Consider the following 24,927-nt stretch of genomic DNA (forward strand, 5'->3'; position numbering starts at 1 on the left):
ATTAGCTTTAAAACTCACGGCAGATTCGATAATGACTTGTGGTCATGTTTGCGTTCAGATCTGAAATCCAGCCGAGGCCATTAGAAAACCTTGTGTCACTGACCGCTGGGTATGGGGCAGAGGCTGGGCAGGCAATGACTGAGGAGAAGGAATGTTAGCCACAAGAAGAAGTGCGTTCTGCCAGGGTCACGTGGTGTCGCAGTGTGTGGGCTGGGGCCAGGGGAGGGTGGGCACTAATGGCCAGAAACGCACCCCTCCTCGAGGCCCTCCCTTCATCCCCAGCCAGGGCATCCCCACAGGACAGCCTGATGTCATGCACAGACACTCACTGCCACCTAGACTGGAGAACCTGTCATTTAAAGCTTCCTCCTGTTTAAAAATAAAACCTGCCCATAATTGAATACTCCCTAGGTGCCATGAAATTCTCATAATATTCATTGATTACTCCCATTCTCCAGATGAGGAAACTTGGGCATGGAAGGATTTTTGTGACTTTCATAAAGCCCAGGGCCAAATCTGAGCTCAGATCCACAGCGGCCTCCCCTGTAAACACGCAGTGCTGTCACAGTAGGGGAAGTGGCAGCCTCCCGGGATGGACGCACGTGGGGAAGTCATGGACATGTGACTTGAAATTTCATGGCTGGGGCAGGACTTTGGCTAAAAGCAAAGTGAGTGGCTGCTGAGCTCCATTTCAATAATGCATGGGATGGTCAGGCTGCCCTCTTTTAAATATTTATCCATCTGCTTCACTTCATAATTAGTAAGAAAGTGATACAGGATGTGCCCTTTTAAAGAGGATATTAAATCTCGTGGTTATGATCATTTTCATCCTGTCCTTGGCTTCCCAAACTCAGCCTCCAGAGACACGTTGCTACTGCCTGGAGATACATTCTCGTGCCCCAGGCTCTCTCCAGCTGGGATTGTTTGGTTTCCAATGGTTCACCTTGTCCTGTAACCCACGTGGGCTTGAGGGCCTTGGGCTGCGACTGAGACTCCAGGCCACACCCTGCCTGCACTCTGCTGCCTTCAGCCAGCCTATAGCCCATTTTCTGTAGGGAGGCCATCCTGGAGAGTGGAGGGTTCACACAGATGGCCTTCTGCCCTGGGAACAGCGCCCTCCTCCCATGCCTCAGTGTGTCCTGCCCCCTTTCATGAGCCCCCGGGACCTGACAGGATTGTGTTGCTGATCAGTTTCCTCCTGGGCAGGACAGGTCAGCATTCCTTCCTTGGAGAGAGACCCTGTAGGCGGTAGCCATGGAACTGCCTGCTTCGGCCCCTAGACAAGCACCATGGGTTCAGACACACCAGGGGGATTACCTGAGGCCCCTGTTCTGTTTTGACATCGAAGGGGTCTCCCACGGGCCGTTTCTTGGCATACTCCACGCTCCGCCTGACAAACTCAGAGTAGACCTGCTCCTCCACGAACACCCTGGAGGCCGCCGTGCAACACTGGCCTTGGTTGAAGAACACTCCCTGATGGGCACACTCCACTGCCAAGTCCACTGGAGGGGGAGGGGCGAGGGAGGCGGGCGGATCGAGAGGAAGCGATTAAGTCGTTAAAGCAGGACTGGCGACAGCTGTAATTCTAATTGCCCACACAAGAAAACAGGCCCCAGGATGGCTGCATTTCAGAAATTAATTTTGTTTGCAGACTTTCCCAAACAGAGAGGAAGGGAGAAAGGATTTGGGGGTCCACCAAGTTTGGGGTTAAATCAGTTCCCTGACTGCAGGACTTCTCAGTACCTTTAATATGCTAATAAGTCCAGAGAGTCATAGCACTCCCTATTTCACTTGCCTATGTAACCCTCCCCTCCCCTTTTTCTAGAGGACTAATGTTTTATAGAATAAACTTTGGTAATTATTGATGTAGGCCCACTGGCGAGAACTTCTAAAGAAGCCAAAATGTTTCACTTTGAGTAAAAGAAGGGTCTTATTAAGTAAGGTAACATCATGTGCGTGACTTAGAAGGGCTGACTCCAAGTTGCAGAGTTGACTCTGAACTAAAACCAGTTATTCAAGCCGAGCTAGAGGGTGTTTAGAGAATAAGAACTTGGGGGACATGCTTAGTGGATAGGAATGGTATTGGGATGTCATTGACGTCTACAGAGGGGTTTCTAGTGTTCAACCCTTGGCTGGTTTCATCACCACCAACCCCCGCACTATTGCTTGCTTTAGAAATGCAGATTTCCTTTGCATAGAGGCTGGCAGTGGCTCTGGGCATTGGAAGGTGATCCATTCCAATTCCATAGGGGCTGCTCCAAGGGACTTTGCCCTTGGCTTTGAGAAGGAGGCTGCTCCTATCTAGCTGAGTCATTTGTGCAAGTTTCAGTGGTAGCAGGATAGCACCATAAGGTTTGGGGGTACCTCTCTGCACGCTTGACCCCTGCAGCTGGCTGGGCCAGGTCCCAACTTGGAACTGCCCCTCCTCCAAGATAACAGACTCATTTCCTGCTCCTGACGGAGCTAGGGGTGAGGCGAAGCGGCAGGGGAATGGTGGCTTGTTACCCTTGATGTCTTGCCTGGGATGCCGGTTGTGTCAGGATGTAATTTGTGGACTGGCACTGCCCTGATGAGGAGTAGGAGGTGGCTACACAGCATGTTTTTATGACCCTTGTAAGTAAAACCAAGCCTCAAACACAATTAGTCCTGTGCTTTAGCTGCAGTTTCCCTCCCCAAGAGGAGGAAGATGAACTTCAATGCAGGTGGCGTATACAGATATGGTGGCACAGGAATGCAAAACAGGAGTCCTGGCTGTTTGGGACTCCAGATGTGAGTCACAGTGCCAGAAATGCTCCATGCGGCTCCAAAAACCATTTGCTATTCATAGCACTAATGGTGCTTCCACAAGGAAACACTAACCCAGGCAAGAAATGGAAAGTCCATCTTCACACCCAGCTCCCCTTTCCTTCCTGAGAGCCTGTTCCCTCCTCCTGTCCTTTCTCCCATTGTGAAAGCCAGCTGCCAGAAAGGAACTGATATCAGTCATTTACACCTTAGTAGGAAATTGTGCCAGGGTCATTTTTCTCAAGGATATTTGCAATTCCAACCTTATCTGAGTGTGAAATGAAAGGCTTTGTTCTCCATGACAGGAATTTCTGGCACCAGTGGACAGGTGGGGAGGCTTTTCTTTAAGGAAAGGTGTTTCAAGGCATGTGGGAAGTCACACCTTTTGACAGCTGACCCTCTCACCAGGTGAATGAATGCCCGGCCAGCCCTTCCTTCGCTCTTGTGGACATGGCAGCCAACAACAGCATATATTTTAATGTCGTGTCATTTGGCTCTGTCAAGACACAAGCTATCCCCAAACTGCTGGGCAGGTTGCTTTCCCAGGGCAGGGGTGCAGGCCTAGAACCAGGCAAAGAGGGTAATTTGAAAGATCAGTTGCTACTGCCCTCCTCTGATTTATCAGGTCTGAGACACAAGGAAAAAGCATCTCCACTCTTCAGAGATCTTAAAACATGTGATAGGAAACGTGACTTGGAGGGGAGAAGAATGAACGGCTGGGAGTGGGCGGCACCTGCCCTCCCCACCCCTCCCGGGGGGCTCTGGAGGGGAAGCCAGACCTGCTCCTCGTGACCCCAGCTCTGTAGGGACAGGCAGGTAAACTTAATGCTGAGGCGCAGAAACAGGCAGCCTCTCAGGTGCCACTCAAGCCATGTCATTTTGGCACTAGAAGGCAGCTTTCTACTAGCAGTAAAGCTGGCATTTTGATGTCCGCCTGCCTGTCTGCAGCTGGCTGACTATGGGCGGGATGCCTACGGTGGAAGCATCCCCACTGTGGGTGCAGGCATCTTACTCTCAGTTGGTTTTGAATTCAGGCCAGGAAGTGGGGAGAGACGGATGGATGCCCTGAAGCCCCAGCAAAGCCCAGGAGGGCAGAGACTCACAGTCAGCGTCCGCACACACGATGCAGGGGTTCTTCCCCCCCAGCTCCAGCGTCACCCGCTTCAGATTGCTCCGGGAGGCAGCTTCTTTAACCAGCTTTCCAACCTCCAGGACAGAACACAGATCACAATTTACCTTGGATGTTGCTGAACTTGGCCCAGATGCAAACATCAGAGAACATTCTGATCAAGCCCAGGTGGCAGTGCCACCGCCTGGCTCTCTGCCCAGGCACTCCAGGCCCCGATGCTGTCGCTTCACTCTCCTGGCCTCTGCCAGCATCTCCTCCCCTCTGCCAGCATCTCCTCCCATGCCAGACCATGACATCCTGGGATCCTTGGTCTGAGCCGCTCCACTTACAGGTGTGAGTTAGAGCCTCTGGGAGCCCACAGAGCTGGCTGGGAACAGGGCCGCTGCCCGCCCACCTGTCCTGGTGCCCATCCTTCTGAGCCCAGCAGGCTGGTCCAGCCAGTCTGGTAAAGGGCTCTCTTCTACCTCTCACTAGAAACAGCTGAAATTCCAACAGCCCAGTAGGGAGGTGGTTCTGTGGGGCTCTTTGGTGTGATGTGAGGGAACCTCCAAGTGTTAGAGAAGGAGCGAGGGCAGCCAGCCTTCAGGATGAGAAGGAGCTGATTCTCTGGAAACACACTCTAAGACTGAGGCTGCCGCAGACAGGCAGGGAGGGAAGGGGTGCGCTGTGAGCAGAAGAGCCACTCACGAGTCGTGCTCAATGCCCCCATGGGGTCTCTCCCATTGCCCACTGCACCCCTGGAGGGGAGGGGCTGGCCCAACATGACTTGGTGACTTATCCAGGGCAACAAGTAAAGCCCAGCACCGCGAACTTCAGAGCTGGGAAGATCCTCAGAGACCAGCACAGACGCGGAGGCCTAGAGCCGGAAGCTAGCAAGGGGCGGCCCGGGTTCTTCGGGGGCTGAGGCTGTTTTCTCCAGTGCTAAGGCGTGAGTGCATTTTAACATCAGCAAGCTCATGGGCGATGGCTGAATGAGGTCTGGCATCCATCCACAGGCACAATGTCTGTCCCCAAGGAGAGTAACAGCATCCATCAGGGCTGGACTAACTAAGGAGGGGGATGGGGACACTCGTTGCGCGGGTGTTTTTTTCTTTTTTAAGTACAGAAGAAATACTTTCTCATTAAAAGTAGTTCCACATAGAGATGTATGTAAACTAAAGGGAGAAAGCCTTCAGCTTCCCTCCCGCTCTGCCCCGAGCCCACCCCATAGGTGGCCATCAGTAATGATTTCTTGGGAATCCTTCCAGATAATTTCTACTTCTACAAGTACACACTTTTGTGAATGGGATCATATTGTGGGTAATCTACAGTTTGCTGTTTTGTGCTTCAACAATAGATCGTGGACAGCTTTCCTTGTTGTAGCAGCTGTAAAACATTTCATAGAATGAATATAACAGCCTTGAAAGTATGTCCCTGAAGCCTCCTGAGAAAATTTCTCTAAGTTGTTGTTTTTTTTCTTTTGAAATGGAGCTTCTGAATCAAAAAGTTTTTCACTTTTAAATGTTGGATGAGTGTTACCAAAACACCGTGCATCTCAGGGAAAGTGTTGATGAGTGCCTGCTTCCCCGTATTCTCAGTAGTACCATTTCAGTTTTTAGCAATCTGGCAGGCAAAAGGAAAGTCTGATTTTGTTTGAATTTGCATTTTCCTGATTACCAGCAAACTAGTTTAAGCTTAATGGGCAATTAGTACTTCTATTCTCTGAACTGCCCATTTTTCTACCATTCAGTTTTTTTTTTTCATTGATTTGTAGGAGCACTTTACATATGATGGATATAAATTCTTGGAGCACTGCATGCATCACAACTATTTTTCTCTGAGCTTGTTATTTATCTCTTAATCTTAATTATGGTGTTGTTTGACAGATGAATATTTTACATTTTTACTTTATCTTATCTCTCAATCTTTTCTTCTCAGGCTTCTGAGTTCTATTAGATATTTATTTAGTTTGGAAACTAGGCCAGTGACTTTTTTAACTGGTTGTTATGTACTAAAACATGGTCAAATTTAGAAGAAAAACAAATCATATTAAAGGCTGTCAAAGGAAAAGTTCACGGGTGTCAAGTAACGCGCCCCTTTCCCTTTCCCCAGCGCCCCGTGAGGAGGGTTACCTCCGTGGACCCGGTGAAGGCAATCTTGTTGATCTGAGGGTGAGAAGAAATTGCTGCCCCCACTGTGGGCCCGAATCCTGGCACAATGTTCACCACTCCTGGAGGGAACCCAGCCTGGGAAGAAATCAAGATGGCACTTGAAGAAGAACGGACTTCATCCACCACGGATCCACATTTGGGCTGAGAGCCGTGGCTGTGTCACATCCCCACAGGGAAGCCCGGGCCGGGCTGGATTTACCCAGGACCCACATGCAGTTGACCTCAGGCACCCTGGGAGCTGACCTGGGCTTCTCACCCCCAGCTGCCAGCCCAGTGTGCAGGCTGGGCAACGGGAGATGCCCATCTCTTCTTGAGGGGGGACCCCATCCCAAAGTGATATGCAGTGCAAACGTGTCATTATGCTTCAAGGTGGCCATGGCCCGCCTGTAGCACAGCACCTTTCCACGTGGGGTGTGTGTGTGTGTGAGAGAGAGAGAGTGTGTGTGTATGTGTTAAGGGGAAGGGGTAGCTTGATCAGAACCCCCTGCCCAGGATCAGAGGCACCTGCAAAATATCTGCCAAGAGCTTCAGTTTTTTTTTGCTTTCTTTCTTTTTTTTTTTTTTTTTTTTTGAGACAGAGTCTTGCTCTGTTGCCCCAGCTAGAGTGCAGTGGCGCGATCTTGGCTCACTGTAAGCTCCGTCTCCCGGGTTCACACCATTCTCCTGCCTCAGCCTCCCGAGTAGCTGGGACTACAGGTGCCCGCCACCACGCCCGGCTATTTTTTTTTTTTTTTTTTTTTAAGTAGAGACGGGGTTTCACCGTGTTAGCCAGGATGGTCTCAATCTCCTGACCTCATGATCCGCCCACCTCGGCTTCCCAAAGTCCTGAGATTACAGGCATGAGCCACCGCGCCAGCCCAGTTTTCATTTTTTAATCAGACCCATTATTTGTTCCAAATGGTGACAGGGTATCACTCCCTTAAAGTTCTCTGCTTGTTCAACCTGGGTCTCACCTGGAGCAAGCCCTTCTGGAAGGCAGGGACCTGCCACCTCATTCACGTTCATGCCTCGTGTTTTTCGTATACTAAGCCTCTTTATCAGGCAAGAACACAAAACAAACGAGGTGGAGGATGCTCTTGCCCACCTGTGCTGAGTCTTACTTAGAACACATTATTTCAGAGAGTCAAGATTTTAGAAATGGTGCTTGAGTCTTTAGATTTTTAGGCACTGTTTCTTAACAGTTGGGATTTTCAAATTCCTAAGTCTCACCAGTGTGACTTAATTATGCCCCACATCACCAAAGGAAAGTGGGAAACTGGCTCATCACCAGCTGTTCCCACCGTGCCTCCAAGCAACCGTGGACCTGCCTCCCAGTCATATCAGCCCGACTAAGAAGAGAAAGGAATGGATCTTTTCTTCTGTCCCTCTTTGCTTCCTGTTGCTTTCTCTAAATCTTTGCTCCATACAACCTGGGGATGGAATGACTAAAGGTATGTCTGGAAGGAGGTTTCCCTTTGAGCCTCTGTTTCTCTAAGTTCTGGCTGCCTGAGGGAGAAGAGACTGCATCCAGAGCAGAGGGCATTGATTAGCAGGGACCAGGCACACGGACTGCTGCAGCCGCCCAGCTGGAGCTGGCGAGGCCACCTCTCCAGAGAAAAACGGACCATTTCATCAACTGAGAAGGCAAATCCCAGAGAACCTCCCAAATATTTGGCTCCCTCTTGGTTGACCCCCCCCTGCAAATTCTCTAGACAAACCACTGGGTCCTCAACCATAGGTTTAAGGCCATAATAAGAGTTAAGTATTCTGATTAGGACCACTGGGAGGAATGGAGTTTCTCCAGCTCGGTGGCCACAAGCAGGAGAAAGAACGTGCAGTGGCCAAGCAAAACACTGGGAGTCATTCCCTTCCCACTCGATTGCCAGCAGTCTGCCACTGTCCCGTCTCGTGACGGTGGCCTGGTTCCTAGGAGTGGGAATGTTACCAAGAACATGTGATATTTTCTTTTTGGATGTCTCACCTCTTTGATCAGAGAGCCGAGATAAAGGGCGGTGAGAGGTGTCTGCTCCGCAGGCTTCAGGACCATGGTGTTCCCACAGCAGAGGGCTGGTGCCAGCTTCCACACCAGCATCAGCAGGGGGAAGTTCCACTGCGACAGAGCACAGGGGCTTTGGGGGCCCAGATCCACCCTCCTACCCTGTCCCATGTGCCCAACGACGCCTTTGTGGAGGACACTTGCTTTTCATGGCCTGGATTTGGGGTATATGGGGTAACACAGGAGTGTTCAATGATCAGAACTGCATTCCTGCACAGCACTTCCTACACTGCATTCTGGGTGGTACTAATAGGCAGCCTTTGCAAAGACGATGCTGTTGCATGTGTTCTACCTCCCCGTCTAAAACGTCTGCTGAAGACGTGTCCTCCTCCCTGCCTCCACGGGCACTTTTCCAATCCTTACTTCATGTTGCCACCTGGCTCTTCAGCTTCCTGCCTGGCTGTTGTTGCAATGGCCAGAGGCTTCCCAAGCAGACAGGCAGCATTGTTGCATTTCTTGGGCACCTATAAGCATCCCCGCTGCCCAATGAATAAAGTCCCAGCCCCTTAGCAGCCAAAGCTGCTGGAAGCTGGCCCACGCCACCTGCCACGTGTGCTCACCCTTTTCCTCACTTTTGCTCCCGCCTGAGCTCTAGCCCCACCAGCTTTCCTGCTGTTCCCTTCCAAGTAGCCCAGCCACCTCTACACTTTTGCCTAGGCCATTCCTACTCCTTGGAAAATCCTTTTTCTTGTTGAACAAGTCTTTCTTATCTTTAAGGCCCAATTAAGAGCTCACCTTCCTGGGAATGCTGGCCATTCCTGACCACTCTGGCTGGAATCCACAGTGCTTTCTGTGGCATGCCTAAAGCCGATCTTAGGAGAGCAGAAATGCGGTCTAATCCATCTCAAGAGCCCCCAAGCATGGAGTTCCATGCCACAAAGAAAATGCTTGTTCAGTGCTGGTGCAATCAGATAAAAACACACCAGAAACTGATTCCAAAGGACACAGCGCAGTGGGGTGGGATCTACCTAGAATCTACTGAGAAAAGCTGCCATACTTACTGGAGTGATGGCCCCACAGACACCAACGGGCTCATGCCTGGTGAAGCACACGACGTTGTCATCTGGAAGAGGGTTACATGGTGGGGAAGGACACACTCACTTAATCCAGGTTAGGAACTTCAAGTAGTGAAAAGAGAGGAAAGAAACCCACAGGGGTGCCAGATTCAATTCTTGTCTATTATACAGAGAAGTGATTTGACCTCAACTTTAAAAGTGAAGTTCTTAGAAGAAGAATTGGCAGCACCATTTGGAAAGGGAGTGGGGTTGGGAATGGTGCCTTGGGGAAACAGTCAGGAGGGGCTCTGGATTAATGAAAAGATACAGCCCCAAAGGGATCCCAGATGAAGCTGTAATCCACCTTGCTCACCTGTGGGGATGGTCTTGCCCTGGATTTTGTCTGCCCACCCTGCAAAGTATCTGAGGGTTCTAACACAGCCCTCCAGGTCGATGAAAAAAGCATGAAGAAATGGCTTCCCTGTATCCATCGTCTCCAGGGCCTGCAATACCAAGATGATGTCTGTTTCAGACGTGGCTTGCTTTTCTTTTGCACTGTCAGGCTGTTAAAGATGGAAGTTGGGGAGAGAACACAGTCCTAGGACATTGCTCTGTAGACCTCACAGTCAGATGCGCCTCTTCAGAAAGCATGACACCAAATGTAAAGCGAGGCCTGTCTCTGAGTATGAGGATTGCTTTTATTTCAAAACACCTAAAGTGGGCTGCAGGGTGGTGGGCCAAAATATAGACATGCACCCTCTTTGAAGGGCCCCTTGGAGGCCAGGTGGATTTAAAGCTGTGCTGGGAAGGAATGCACATTGGCATCTGATCTGTAGCACAGTGGCCTCTGCTGTGTGGCCAGTCGTGTGTGCTTGTGCGTTCCCAGGAAGCTCTCTGAAGGTTCGCTGGCTTTGGGGTGGCTGTAGTGGGAACTGCCCTCCTTGAACAAAAGAGAAAGGGAAGATGTAGGCTCTTCCTTCTCGGTCAGGCTTGCCAGCGTGGCTGTGGAAAGTGACCGAGCCGAGAAGGGTCGTGCCCCCAGCACAAAGATGCAATCCTTCCCTCCTGCACTGCGGAGCTCAGCCGGATGCAGAGTCGGAAGGGAGCAGACTGCCCTGCTGGTGAGGGAGGTGATTACCCAGGGCGAGTGTGCAGCCACTCAATGGCAAGGATTCTTTTCTATTTCCAGCCTGGGTGGAAGAGAACCCCTTTGTCCCTCAGACAAGTGGCCCCAGTTGAGCCCAGCGCTGAAACCACCAGTCATCCGCCTCTGCAGGAAGTGGCCGCCCTGACACATAGCCCAGGGCTGGATTCCTGTGGAAGAGTCAGTGGAGTGAGATGGTGATTGAGAAGGAAGAAGGCCCCTCCTCAGATCCGGGGCTTTAACCCCGGTGCACTCCCCGCTGTCTCACCCTTTGAGCTCCATGACTCCGTTCCCACTTCAAGGTGCAGGCACGGACGCTCACGGCCCAGTGACTTGGCCAAGGCCACCCCGTAAGGCAGCAGCTGAACTGGGGGCATCTACTTCCGGCCAGCACAGCGACTGGCCTTTAGAGGCTGCTCCTGGACACGTGTGTCTGGAAAGACTGCAGGACAGCCACTCCAGATGCTCGGGCTACCCCAGCTCCCCTTTGCTTCAGGAATGAGCCAAGCCCCCTTTAAATAGGAGGCAACCACATCTGCTGAACCCTAGTTAAGTAAGTGGGCCTTGGGTAAGTCCCTGAATCTCTCCCTGCCTCAGTTTCCTCATCTGTAAAATAAGAATAATAACAGTTCCCACCTCACAGGGCCAGTGTTAGAGTGAAAGGAGTCAGTGTCCACAGAGCACCAACCACAGTGCCCGCCCATGGTGAGTGCTAGATTGATGTTCACGTGAGAACACTGATGATTACGCTGATTATCATCATCTTCCCTTTAGGCACCAGAGAAGGGCTTGGTGATCCTCACCTGGGGACCCAGACAGGGCACTGGGTTGCTGAAGACCACAGGACTGGTCTAGGTTGGGGGTGTGTGTTCTGCCCCCAGCAGCTGCCGCTCAGGGACTGAGTCAGGCCAGTGTGACATCAAGTATACTCTAGTGTTGGTTCCTATAGATTTTCACTCAAGCGTGAGCTTTCATTTTTCTAGGGGAAACCTAGCAATTGCAAATAGTGCAAAAAGGCCTCTAAGACTGACCTATTCCCGACAGTATCTGCATATCTGTCAGTGGAATCAGGAGTTTATTCTTCGCTCTTTTCTGGGATGGAACAAGAGAGAGGACTTCAATATCCAGCACTGAGGGTAAGTGCGAGACATGGAGCCAAGATTCTGCCTCCAGTCCTGGATTACCACCTCTGGCTGGGTGACCTAGGACAGGTTACTTAACCTCTCTGGGCCTCAGTTTCTCATCTCTGAAATGAGATAATAAATCCTACAGGTCAACAAGGCGGGTAACGGTGAGCATTCAACAAGCGTTGCTACAACAGGCCAGGTACATGGCGAACATTCAACAAGCATTGCTATTTGTTTTTATTATCAACTTCAGCAAGTTTGCTTACTGGAGTGACAACATGAATTTACCAGGTGAGTTTTATGGAATTTCTCCGAGCAAAACCCAGGTCATAAGAGGTTAGACAGGAAATTATTAAAAAAAATTATGCAGGTGAGTGAGTACAAGTGCTAGCTACAGATTGAAACAGTCATCCTTTAAACAACTTGTTACTGTGGCTCAATCATGAGTAAACCATAGCCACTCCTAAGTTTATTTCCTTTAACATTTTAAGAGAAAAATGTGCCTCCTGAGAAATTAACACATCATAACCCTCAGATACTAAAGAACGACGGGAAGTGCCAGGAAAACAGCACGGCAGGGCTTACAATGAGAGGACCCAGAAATGGCACTTGGGGTGAAAAGGAGAGTGGATAGGGAGGGCTTCCATTTGGGAGCCCCCAAAATGAGCACCCAAAGAGCAGAGTTGGGGCCTGGGTGCCCCAGCAAAGGAAAGCCATCCAGGGGCCGCCGGATCCCCCACATCTGTTTCCAGACACTGAGCACAGAAATAAACACCCAGCTCTGTCAAACCACCGAGCTGGCAAGAGAACACACTCCATGAACATGCACAGAAACCCTATCCAGGTGGGGAGCAAGGGGCGCTCTCCCGTGATGTGGTCAGAGTTTTAAAAACCGTGTTTGCCAGTAATTCTCTTGTCCCTTTCATGCTGTGGCAAAGAGCTGGATCTTATTTCTTGTGGGCCGCGAGGTGCCAGTGGCAGAAGTGATTTGCTGTGTTTGCATTCTGAGATCCTCCAAAGCTGTCTGCTATCAAAACACAGTCGTGCCAGGACAATGGGGCAGCCTGAAGATGAAGGTGGCTTTGCAGCCTCTGCTCCTAAGATGATACTGATGCTTAAGGACAGGGTTTGGGGCGGGGGGTGCCCAGGGCACATCCTCTCTAGCCTGCTATTAGTCCCCACGGACATTGCCGACCGATGAGCTCATGCCGGGTGAAAACAGGAATGTTTTTGAAAAAGCCAGTTTGGCAGCTTGAGGGTTGAGGCTGGCTTACGTTGCAGGAAGAAACCAGAGGCTCCTCAGAGAGAAGCGCTTACCCTGGGAGGGAGCTACCCTCACCCGGGGAACATGTGGACTGGCCGGGCTGACTGGGATGGAAGGAAGGGGAGCTCGGGTTTCTGTGTTGATGCACCCTTAGGGAAATGCACCCAAGAGTGCGGCCTGAGAGTTCCTCCAGCCTAAGAAACACATTCAGGGGCAACAGCAATTTCCGTGTCCTGGCTGACACCCTCCTTTAAACAGTGGCTACCCTACTGCTTCTTCCTGACATCAGAAAAACCATTTTTCCAAATCAAAGGCCAAAAAGGAGATTTCCTCCCCTACAACCGGGCCTCAAGGTTTGGAACAACTTTTAAAAACAAGAGGCTGAGATGGGCAAGGACAGGATGCAAAGGACGTCATGGTCCAACGTGGCCTCGAGATGTCCTCTGATCACTCCCTCATGACCAGAGGAGGGTCTGAGGATCCTGCTAAGAAATGGATTTACCACTAATGAATGCCTTGGCAACCCAACCTCATGCGGTATGCTGCATCAGTATCCCCACCTAAGGTATCTAGAAATTACTGGCCAGCAGTGCATGTAGCTGAGGTTACAAAATGGGTCTTCACATGGCCTTATTATGATAACTGCTATTATTAATAATAGCTATCATCTATTTAGTGCTTACTGCATGCCAGGGACTCTGCCTAGAATCTTAAATAGATCATTCTTACACCACTGAGTTATCATTATCAGTGACATTTTACGTGAAGAAATAAATCTCAGAGAGTTTTCACAACTTGTCCAAAGTCACACAGCTAGTACGCGGCAGAGTAGGGATTTGAACCTAGGTCTTTCCTACTCTGAGGTTTCCTACAACCAGGCTATCCTGCCCTCACCACCACTCCACATACGCTCGCTACTAGCCAGTTCAGGGGTGATTGAGGAATGATTTTAGGTCACATGGGAAAAATTTTTTCTATGTTAGGTGGTGGCATTTATTTTAGTAAGCATTAGAAAAATAAAATTAGCACATCAAATCTGTGATTTCATGAATATTGTTTCTAAGGATGAGGTTAAATTAAGTTTAAAAGGGAGTTAAGGCTGGGCGCAGTGGCTCACATCTGTAATCCCAGCACTTTGGGAGGCCAAGGCCAGCGGATCACCTGAGGCCAGGAGTTCGAGGCCAGGAGTTCAAGACCGGGCCAACATTATGAAACCCTGTCTCTATTACAAATATATAAATTATCCGGGCATGGTGGCAGCCACCTGTAGTCCCAGCTACTCAGGAGGCTGAGGCAAGAGAATCATTTTAACCTGGGAGGCACAAGCTGCAGTGAGCCGAGATCGCGCCACTGCACTCCAGCCTGGGTGACAGAGGGAGACTCTGTCTCAAAAAAATAAATAAAATAAAATAAATAAAAGGAAGTTAATACAAAAAAGAAACAAGTTAAGTACATAAACACACAGGTGGTACCGGGATATAACCCAGCTCATGGTCACCAATCTGTAAGTGCCCCAAGTCTGAGACCACTGATGTAGCTGAACTTCCTATAGACAACCACGTGGTCAAGAAGCCGAGCTGCAGAGGACAAAAGTCTGACTTCACAATGAAAGGGATTCAGTCTAGAGGCATTAACACCTGCAAGTATTGCCAGAGAGCCACATCTCAGAGGATGGAACAGACCCACGACCACACAAAACCAGGACCCTGATCTTTTTTCCCACACCCCATGGCGGACAGGACCCTCAGTGAGGCTGGCTCATGCCCCACCGGCCCCCATGTGCATGTACTCACGGCCAAGGTGGCGCGGTCCCTCTCCACCAGGTCAGCCAGCTGGTGCAGCAGCCGCCCACGACTCAGGGCATCCAGCCGGCGCCATGGCGAGCCCCTCTGGAAGGCAGCCTGTGCAGCCTCCACAGCCTTGTCCACATCGGGCTGAGTGGCCAAAACAACAGAGAGAGGGCGTCATCTTTTGATGTGACTGCAGTTTGGGGCCACGGCCGTCAGTTACAGAGAACAGCAGAATTGTGCCGCTGGCAGACAGGCTGCAAGCAGCAGCAAGTTTTCAATCACTTGAGTGGCTGGGAGAGTTCAAGTGATTTTTTTCTTCTTTACATCTTAATATTTCTACAGTGGCCAAATATCAATGTTTGTTTCTGATTATAAAAAGCATTTACAAATATTTCCTAAAGAGTATTTTTCTCGGGGACCCAAGTACGGAAGGACTTTCCACTGGCTAGCTCAGTGTGAACGAACACAGCCTGCTGTGCACAGGTCAGGTGGGAAGTGTCTGCCTGGCATTTTATTCCAGCTGGGAACTGGTGGTCCAAGAGTGAGAATGGGGAAATTTGTTCCTTTCTGGATTGCAGAACTGACCACCATGGAACAGTTCGCAGACAGGCAGGAGCATGAAGGCCATTTTTCTCCCGTCAGCCTCACCCACCCCACAGGAGCAGAACTGGATCTTTTACACACTGATAGAATAATCACAACAGAACCTTCTTTCTAAAAGGAAAGAAGTGAGGGCCACTTAGAGTAGCATCACTGTCTCTTTTTCTCAGGAAAATGGGCCACATTCATCTCGAAGGCCCCTCCATGCCTCTCTTTCTAGGAAGGTACAGCAAGGAGCGGATGTGGGACACCAGGCAGGAGTGACTCTACTGAGACTCTATGTGTCCAGAGCTGGCTTGGGGGTGAGCAGAAGCTTGGCAGGGGAGATGTGGGACACTGAATTTCTTGTCCCAGGCTCTGGGGTGGAGGCCAGGACCTTTCCAGCTACAGAGGATGGGGTGGGATCTGGCTCAGAACAGTCACTCAGACCAAGAGAGAAATCAAGACCCAGGGCAAGGGTCTCGTTCTCCTCCCAGCACCTGTATGGGGCACTTGGGAGTCTCCTAGTGGAAACCCCATTCCATGTCATAGCTTCCCCCTGATGCCCTCACATTTTTCTACGAGCTCCTCTGTGCCACTTTCTTTGTTAGCAGAGCCTAACTGTCACGAGGTGCCACACAGAGGGGCGTCTGCATAGGTGGGGCCAGTGTGCATTTGCACGTCTGTCACAAAAACTCATGGGCAGGATAAAATCCAAGCCTACTCTGCACGTGCCCTTCACTCCATCCACTTCCAACGTCATCAGTTTGCTGACTAAGAACGTCAGTCCAGTGCTCCAGCAGCTAAGGAAACATTTACATCTCCTGCCCTCAGCGGAAGGGCTTTACTTCTGCACTGATATTCAAAATAGATGTGATGGCCTTGCAATGTATAAAGGACACATTCAGAAGTCCCTTAGCTTCTGTATTACGGTATAGACCTTGCACTTGCAAATAGAGTGATAAAGGTCACCGCTTTCCATGCTCACGTAAATTTCTGGGAGAAAAGAAATCTGATGGTTACATTGTTAACTATCCCCGCATCACCCGGGTAGCAGCTATTTTTTTCCTTCAAGTCTATTTTTTTCTAAAGTGTTTCCTGCCAGAAAGCTGCATTTGGTGAAACACACCAGCCGGAAATGCTTTCTGGAAAGATTCTTTAATGCCTCCAGGTCCAAATAATTGATTAAAAAAAAGAAAAAAGAAAACTTTCCTTTAGCCATATGATGAGGATAGCTGAGGTCATCCTCATAGACCGAGAAACATCTATCAAAGGAGAACGATTCTCCGCAGAGGAGCATCGGTAATTGATCCCATTCTGTGCCACATGTCTGAGAACCACACGCCAATTTGCGCAGCTAGCCCAGGCCCTGCCCCTAGGATGGGCCAGTTCTGTCTTATATAGCTAAGCCAAACCGTTTCCTCATCCTTTGGTTATCTACAATTGAATTACTTAGAGCAAAATTTTTTTTAAGTATTTACCTTATCTCCTTCTTCCACTTCACATATTTTCTCCAGAGTTGAAGGGTTATATGTAGCAAACTTTTTTCCACTCTTGGATTCGTGCCATTCATTGTTGATAAATATCTAACCAGGAAAGGAAGTGTAACGAATTAGGTTTAGATCAAAATCATATAATTTCAACATGCTGAGGACCTTAGGTAACGTCTTATCCATCTTGTCCACCTTCCTCCCTGCTGCTTCCCTCTCCCCTTCGACATTTTACAGATAAGACCTGGAGGGGGACAGAGTCCCAGGACCACATGACCAACAGATCAACCAGGACAGACTCGAAATTCAAGTTTTGCTCAAATAAAACTAAAGTCACTTAGAGATTTTTTCTAAATTATTATTATTATTTTCAGCAATAACATGGATTCACATAGGAATGGCTAAGTTAAATGGTTAAATAGAGGCTGTGAACGGAATCTTATAACCTCATAGACTTGGGGGGAAGAGTCAATAGGTTTATATATATAAAAGTCCTGAGCAGTCCGCCTGCCCCTAAAGGGTAAGGGTGCATCGAGCACTCCCTTTCTCCTTTCAGTGGCAACACTCAGCAAGATTGATTGCCAAGGACTCACTTTGAGGAGGATCTCACCATCACCCTTCAGTTTTCACCAATGCACATCAGCATGTCCCTCCCCAGCACATTCCCCTTAAAATGTGTATTTTCATAGCAAACCACCATGGCACATGTTTACCTATGTAACAGACCTGCACATCCTACACATGTACCCTAGAACTTAAAAGAAAAGTTGATAAAATGTCCAAAAAAAAAAAAAAAACAAAAAACAAACAAACCCACAAAAACCTCCGAAGCTTGATAATAAACCGGTGTTGAAATACAAAGTTAAATGTCTGGGCTAGAAACTTTCCAGGTTACATTAAGAGATGTCCCAAATAACTGTTTATATAACCCACAGAAATCACTTTTCTGGGAGCCTCGATGATCCAGAATGCAGACAAGAATGAAAATTTGTTTAACAAAAGACATCATGAGCAGACTAAGAAGAACATACGAAGTCCATGCACTGAAACATATGTACTATTTGCTGTTAGTTTACACTAAGTTCTAATTGTCTTAATAATGTCACATTAAAAGAGAGGGCTTTTGGAAAAGAACTGGGAACAGACATGACAGACAATATACAAAACACATTCCAACAGCACGGAGGTCCCTGGCTGCCCAGCCAGAAGACACACAAACTCCTGCTACACCAACTTGGAATGGCTTCCTCATCACAGCCTCAGAAAAACCCCTGTGGCGGAAATGGCTAACATGCACGTCTGTCAAGTAAAATGCCGTCAATAATTTCTGAGTACAGAATTAGTTCATCAGGTTCCGTTTTTACATCTATCTGCATGTGGTATACATAGCTTTACTTTGCTTCTTTTTGAATTGTTTAAAGGAAGAATTGTGTCCCTCAAGGGCTAATTTCAATTATTGTGAAATTGATTCATTTGGAACATTTGACTCCCCAGTGATGACAGATGAGAGAGGGCAGCCATCTCCTAAGCATGCGTCTTGGTTACATTCTCTGTATTGAGCTTCCTGTATAAACTCCACAGCTCTGGCTTAATACCTGGGTGATGGCTTGATCTGTGCAGCAAATCACCATGCACATGTTTACCTATGTAACAAACCTGCACATACTGCACACGTACCCCAGAACTTAAAAGTTGATAGAATGTTAAAGAAAAAACAACCCACAAAAACCTCTGAAGCTCATGGGTGAGGAAGCCTGGTCTGAGTTGTTTGGGGACCACGCACGAGAGGCAGACTCTGGCTGGGCAGGTGAGCAGAGACCAGCTGCCCCCCAGTTTGGAATCCAGAACTGAGAGCATCGGCCACCAGTGAGACTTGCCTGTCTGGCTTCTGGAAGCTTAGCGTCTCCAATGTGAGGCCAGGCCCCCAGGGAAGTGCACCAGGAAAAGGCCAGGCTACAATTACAGGTTTATTCTTCCAGCTGAAACTAAATCCAAGAGTTCACTTTTGCCGTCCAGCAAGTCATCACTTGGTAACAGCGAGAAATTAATAACTGGGGAAGAAGAGTTAAGTTAGTGCAGGGAGGAAAGTGCAGCCAGGAAGAGGGGCCCATTTGTAGAAAGATGAAATTTCGTGGGTTAGATAATAGAGCCTGTCAGTGAAAATTGCTGATTCTAGGTCCTTCCTGGTATCAATTCCAAGGGGGAGGGAAAATGAGAAGGTGGCAGAAAAGAATATAAATAAGGGGGCTGAAAACAGATTACAATGATCGGATGTCTGCTATACTTCATCTCCAAGCAGGCTCCTCTAAAAAAAAAGTTACTGTTTGTTCATGACATTGATCTGTAACCAGCAACGTTAAAAAAAATCAGACTGTTTGACTCTAACCATATTTTCCCATCACTATGTTTTTAGTTTTGTAAAATCTTTTTCTTTTTACTACACTACAGTAGTAAGCAATCTTGTAAGTGGTTCCTACTGTTGGTTTTTCTCTCCACTAAAACAAAACAAAAGCACAAATATAAGGAAAGGGCATATAAATACGGTCTACTGATTATGCTGGCTGTAGTGTTTTGAACTCCAAATCAGGGTAAAGGGTCTAGAAGGAATTGTTGTCTTTGATTTGTGGATTAGCATACAACAAACCTTATAGAGGTATAGCATTAAGCTACATTGAGCTGTAGACATGGTTCGCATTTTACAAAAGAAACAGAATGACATGGAATCAGGACTGAGCTGTAAGGTGTCTCAGGCGGAGGTGAAGGTGGCAGTCATGCAAGTGAATCCTATTGATGCCGATTTCCAGTAACTTCCATCTGACAACAGGCCACTCAGCTAAACTCAAAAAGAATATGTTTTCAGAAAAGGAGATTTGGGGGAATTTTATTTTTCATAAGAGAGATAATAAAAACTGGTGTTTTAAAATCAGAAAACTTTGAAGAGAATCTATGCTACTGGAAGAAATTTTATAAGGAAAGAAAGAGGCCCCCTAAATTAGAAGGGACTTCTATCCTCTGAGATCTGTGTGGGGACCCTGGAGGGGCTCTCAGCTCCCCGGAATCACATAGCATGACCCTAGAGAATGCAATGTTAACATGTGAGGACAAATGAAGGGGCTTTGACAAAGTCATCCTGAAAGCTGGACCACCCTGGGAAATGGCACTGCCGGGGCTGGGGCTCAGATGGACCAACTCTGGTGTGTGCCCCATTATCGAGAAGCACCATGAGTCAATTTTGGAAAAGAGCAGACCACTGCTAGCTCCCATGCTCCACCATCTGCTCTCCTGCCAGGCCACCCACCTGCCGGGCCACTCGCCCACTCCGGGCCTCGGTCCTGCACTTCAGTTTATCCCGCTCCTTCCCTTGGCAGGCACTCTTGGTGGCCTCACTCTCGGCCACCTCTCCAGTCCAGGCTCCCTGAGGACTATGCCAGGGCACTGGCTGGCCACCCTCAGCCTGGGTCCACAACTGCTATGGGGAGGTCTCTGCAGAGATGCACCAGGAGCCAGGACAGAGCAGGCAGCAGCACAGTCCCCCAGCGGGTGAGGAGGGAGCAGCCGGTGTCAGGCAGTTGGGGCCTTCGTGCCTGGGAGACCACTCAAGATCCCAGCACTCCAGGCCGATCGACCACCTTCCCTTAGCCTCACTCCTGCACTGGTTCCCTTTAACTGGCAAAGGTTGCGCGCCCACCAAGACAACAGGCAATCATTGCTCTGTGAATCGTCTAAGGTCTCCATAAGGGCTACATTTACACTTTAAAAGTGTCCTAAAAATCGTAGAGAAAGAGGTAAACTTTTTGTATATGGTCAGACTGCTGATAGGACTCAAAAACATAAAAAGTAAAAGGACAGTAATACATTTACTTTCTGGTTTCTGTAGATAGTATTTTGAAATCCTGTACAACCAAAAGAAAACAAACAACCTCCCCACTTAACCACCAGTAGCAGCAGCCAAGCACCTAGGATTAGGGTCTTACAAAATTAAGGTACCATTTTCACTCTTCCCAGAATTCGTGTTGGAATTTTCACTCTGAAGCTGGTATTACAAAGAAAACTATATTAAGAGTAATTTCCAGCGTTTAGTTAACAGCGACGTGTCTTTGTTGATTACAGATCCTTCTGAAAACAGTTAATTTAAATATCATGTGATCAGAGGCTTAGCCGACATCGGGAATTAAGTGCCAAGAGACCCAAATCTGAAGGCCACACATAGTGCCCTGCAACTTTCTCCGCTTGATTAAAACTCTTTGAGAAAGATAATTGCTACTTCTTAAAGTAAAACGGATGAGGACATTCTCTAAGTTTGGTGTCAGCTGGAGTTGGGGGCTATGGATAAAAGCAAAAATCAAGAGAAGCCAAAAACGGGGAAAGTGAAGGCAATGGCTCTAGGCCTGGCCTGTGCCTCTAAAGTGCTCCAGCCCCGGCCCACGAACAGAAGCGCACGCCATTCAGCCTGGGGGTGTCCTCCACCGGGTCGCGCTTCCGGACCCGGGTCTCTTGGCCCTCCTCAGCCCCCAGCTCAGAGGCCTCACCATCTTCTTCTATTCCTTTCTGCCCCAGGCAGGTAACATCACCGTTCTGCCAACGCTGTAGCCTCCCAGCCCACAGCGCAAGGAGGCAGAGAACCGTGCGCTTCTGCGGCGCGACGGAGCCTGGCCGCTCGGCCTTGCTACCCTCCGCTTCCCAAAGGCCCAGATCTGCGACCTTCCGGAGCGCGCTCCTTGTCTGTAAGCACCGGGACCTCTGGGCTCCGGGGAGGTTTCATCAGCAAGTGAGCACCTTCCCACTCGCCCTAGTTCTGCTGGTGAGCTGGGTATAAACCAAGCACGGAAGGTGCCCGATGCGCCTTGCTCGGAGGACCTGTTTCCCCAGCCTCCTGACTGCAGCTGGGCCATCTGGCTCCCGGACTCTCTCCCGGCGTTCTCGGGCACCTCTGACCCTCTCAAAGCCAGACTCGTCCACCCTGGAAATCATCCCAGGGGTTTTTGGGGAGGGAGACCACCGCGCTCCGAGTCAACGCGGCGCGCACCTCCACTCGCGACCAAAGCGGGCAGCGCAGGGACACGTCGGGGCCTCGCAGCGATGCGTGCAGCCTGGCACCGCGCGGGCGCTAGACAGCCTCGGTTTCCCGGCTTCGAGGCTCACAGCGCCGAGCCCTGCCGCCTGCGATCCCGCCCACGATGCCCCGCGAAAGGTGCCGTTTCTAGAGGGCCGAGCCCGGGCAGGGTGGCTCGGATCTCGGGAGCGCCCGGCGGACCCTCGGCCTGCTGGTTCCTCGCCCCCGCCGCCCCGAGGCTGGCTGCCCAGGGCAGAGGCTGGCGACCGTCGGGTGGGAGGGGCGCCCACCTCACCTTGGTGAACTTGACCTCCAGGTTGCGGATAGGGCGCGGCAGGGCAGGCGGCTTCCTGTCCGGCTGCCCGTTTTCCACGGCCCCGTTAGTGGTGGCCATGGCTCCTCCGCGCTCCCTGGCCCGAGGCGCGCTAGTCTGCGGCGCACCGGCTCGGTCCGGGCACTACGCAGCCTGCTCCCGGGGTGACAGCTCCCCGCCGCTTTATGCAGCGCCCCACGCCTCCCACCCGAGGGGACCGTCTAATTGGCTGCAGGACCGGACGAAGGGAGGGCGGGCTGCGGGAGGGAGGAGAGGGGAGGGGGGCCGGCCCGCCTGACCCCACCCCGCCCGCCGCCCCTGCGGGAGCCCGAGTCCTGCGGCCCGTCCCGGCGACCGCGCCGCGCGCTCTCTCGCCCCGGAGGCTGCCTTTGGACCAGCTCCGCGAAGTGCCGCCGGGCCCCGGAAGTCGCAGGGCTGGGACACCCGACCCGGCAGGGGGCTGAGCCGCAGGGGCCACGGCGCCCCGCTGCCTCCCCGAAGTCGGGCGGGATCTCCCCGCGGCACCTGCAGCCCCCTCCCGGCCGCCGCACGGCGCGCTCGCCCAACTTCGGCCGGCTCGCCGCGCTCCGGAATGCGCGCTCTCCGTGCGCCGCGCCCGTGTCGGGGCCGCCCCGCGTCGCTGCGCACGTGCCCTGGTCTCGGGTCCGGCCGCCCGATCCCCGCTAGCTGGACAGACGCCCGCTGCGCCCCACCCTGCCCGAGCGGGGACCGCCGGCGGGCGCACCCCGGCCCGGCTGGCCTGGAATTTCCCCGCGGCCCTGGGGCTGCACACGCAGTGGGGCAGAAGGCGAAAGCAAAGCGCCGGACCTTTCCAGCTCTACGCTGCGGAGCCCTGGCGCCGCTGGGCCTCTGACCTTCACAGGCGCACACCGCCTTCCATCCCGGAGCCCGGAGTGCAATTGATTTGATTTTTTAAATGCATAAATTATACCTCGATTAAAAAATGATAATTAAAAAAAAAGCACATGAGATCTTTGCTGCTAATCGTTTTAAGAGTTTAAATTCTTGTCGCGCATTACTTCCCAGGAGGGGGAGGTAAGTCTGACTCCTCTGCTTTTGCCATTTGGGAAGTGCTCCATCAACTCCCAGGACTTGACCCAGGCCCCATCTGAGACACGGAAGCGGCTTCTGATGCATGCCATTCCTCAGGTCGCTGGAACTAAGACGGGAGGCACGAACTCCTGACAGAAGCTGTGCTTTAATCCTCAGACAGGCTCAGCCCCTCAGTCCATCTCTCTCTGTAGGTAAAACCCCAAGTAATCAACAGTGGGGAGGGTCTCCTTATTTTCCTGAGGCGCCTCCTGTTTTAAGGCCTCCGTGTCCATCTCTGTCCCCTGGTGTCCTTCTGGATAGAGCTGGATAGAGGGGTAAGTTTTGAAGCTTTTGGAAACCCCACATCTGACCCTTACCCTGTGGTGGTGGAAAGGTCTTGTGCTGTTATGGCCTGGAGTGCACAGCTGAGGCCGGGGAAAGGGGATAATGGACCCTCGAGCGGGGCAGCCTTGACCAATATGGGCTAGCTAACACTGGTGGGTCTGAGCAATGCCAGCTCTTTCCTCAGCTGCTTCTGCCAAATCTTGGGCTCCCTGCCCTCTTGGCTGGCCCCATGGCTCCCACTTTGGTCTCCTGAAAACATCTGGGCAGATGTGCTATGCCAGGGCCCCTGGCTGGGTGCTGAGCCCTAGCATTTGGGTGCCTAAGCCCAAGAGGAGCGTCAGGGTGTATCGAAAAACCCTTCCTGCATAGATGGAGGCCAGGGGCCCAAGGCCGGTGGGTGCGCCAGGCCCCAGGAAGCTGCAACTAGGGATGCTTTACAAACTGAACTCCCGTTCTGAGACTTTATCTGGGATCCTTGATGGTTGAAATGATGTCACTGCCAGGATTTAAAAAAAAAATCTGAAATAAAATTTATAGAGGAAACAGTGTTAATTAAATAATTGCTGGATTGATGGGGGAGGCAAATGGGGTTGAGCTTAGAACTCTGCTCCTTTAGGGAAGATAGTCGAGCCTGTTTGGTCAAAGATAGACACAGCCACCACTGTGTTGGCTATGAAGTCAGGAATGAAAGCCACCTCACCTCACACTCAGACACCCTTGTGACCCGAGGCGTCTGGTCGCAGGAGCCAGTTGCAATGATGCCGACTGGCTCACCTGCAGCTCCTCCGTGTGATACCCACGTGATCCTGGGAGCCTGAGATCGGGCTGGAGCACTCAGCCATAGACTTTGTCACAGTAGGTGGCCCCCAGAGAGCAGGGCAGGAGGATGGGGCCTAGCTCTGGGCTTGTCCAGACAAGCAGGCTCTACCTCTGCTCCCATCGGCGGGAGGGGCGGAGGCAAATGCGCTTCTCCCCATTTTACTGGTGAGTAAACAGAGGCGTGCAGATACTTGTCCCAGACATCACCATCGGTCGAGAAACTAAGGCCAGACTGTATGAGAGTGGGTGGTGCAGGGCAGGGAGGAGGGGCTTCTCAGACATTCCTCTGTCCTATTCTTTCAGGCAGGTGAGCACCTATGACCCAGGGTGGTCCCATGTCACTGGGGCTGCATGGGGCATAGTGAAGACACCAAGGGCTTTGAAGGTCAAAAATGGTGGGAGTATCCCTCTTTGTTGTGCCTTTCCTAGGAACCATATCTCCTAGCTGTGGCCTCAGAGGCAGGGACCACAGGGGCTGGGAAGGAGGAAGATTTATTTTTGCTCACAGTGGGTTGCTGGGTGTTTGGTTCAGTAACGAGTTGCCTGAGCATCGGAGATGGCAGAGAGGCCCAGCCCCTTCTGATCACATCCCTGACCTGAGTTCCAGCTATGCACCCTTGGGTTGGATATTGATCTCTCTGAACTTCAGTGTTCTTTTCCATAATCTCCTTCCCACTTTACAGTGTTTGGGGAGGCTTAAGCAAGATAAGGCTGTCAGGAAGTGCTTTATAAACTTTAAAGTGCTATCTACATACCAGCTCTTCATTTTCATATTCTTCCTGGAGACTGGTTCCTCTTTGCTGGCTTTTCTTCTTGGAAGTCAGCAAGTTCCCCCCACTTGTCTCTGGTTTGCAGGA

General features: G+C 50.7%; 1 protein-coding gene across 3 annotated transcripts in view; it reads right to left on the minus strand.

The window, feature by feature from the left end:
* ALDH1A3 (aldehyde dehydrogenase 1 family member A3) overlaps window positions 1-22,377 on the minus strand; it is a 36,575-nt gene extending 14,198 nt beyond the window's left edge. The window contains exons 1-9 of one of the 3 annotated variants that reach the window (XM_055277050.2): window positions 21,836-22,377; window positions 16,479-16,583; window positions 14,422-14,562; window positions 9,467-9,596; window positions 9,100-9,161; window positions 8,024-8,152; window positions 6,025-6,138; window positions 3,888-3,990; window positions 1,318-1,502 (exon numbers count right to left, since the gene is read on the minus strand). In XM_055277050.2, coding sequence (XP_055133025.1) covers window positions 1,318-1,502; window positions 3,888-3,990; window positions 6,025-6,138; window positions 8,024-8,152; window positions 9,100-9,161; window positions 9,467-9,596; window positions 14,422-14,562; window positions 16,479-16,583; window positions 21,836-21,934 — 1,068 coding nt within the window. In that variant the 5' untranslated portion in view covers window positions 21,935-22,377. The remainder of the gene's footprint in view (window positions 1-1,317; window positions 1,503-3,887; window positions 3,991-6,024; window positions 6,139-8,023; window positions 8,153-9,099; window positions 9,162-9,466; window positions 9,597-14,421; window positions 14,563-16,478; window positions 16,584-21,835) is intronic. The other 2 variants (XM_055277052.2, XM_055277053.2) reach the window with 2 other exon arrangements.
* Between the last annotated feature and the right edge of the window lie 2,550 nt (window positions 22,378-24,927).

Source organism: Symphalangus syndactylus, chromosome 5 (assembly GCF_028878055.3).
Source record: "Symphalangus syndactylus isolate Jambi chromosome 5, NHGRI_mSymSyn1-v2.1_pri, whole genome shotgun sequence".
Lineage (NCBI taxonomy): Eukaryota > Metazoa > Chordata > Mammalia > Primates > Hylobatidae > Symphalangus > Symphalangus syndactylus.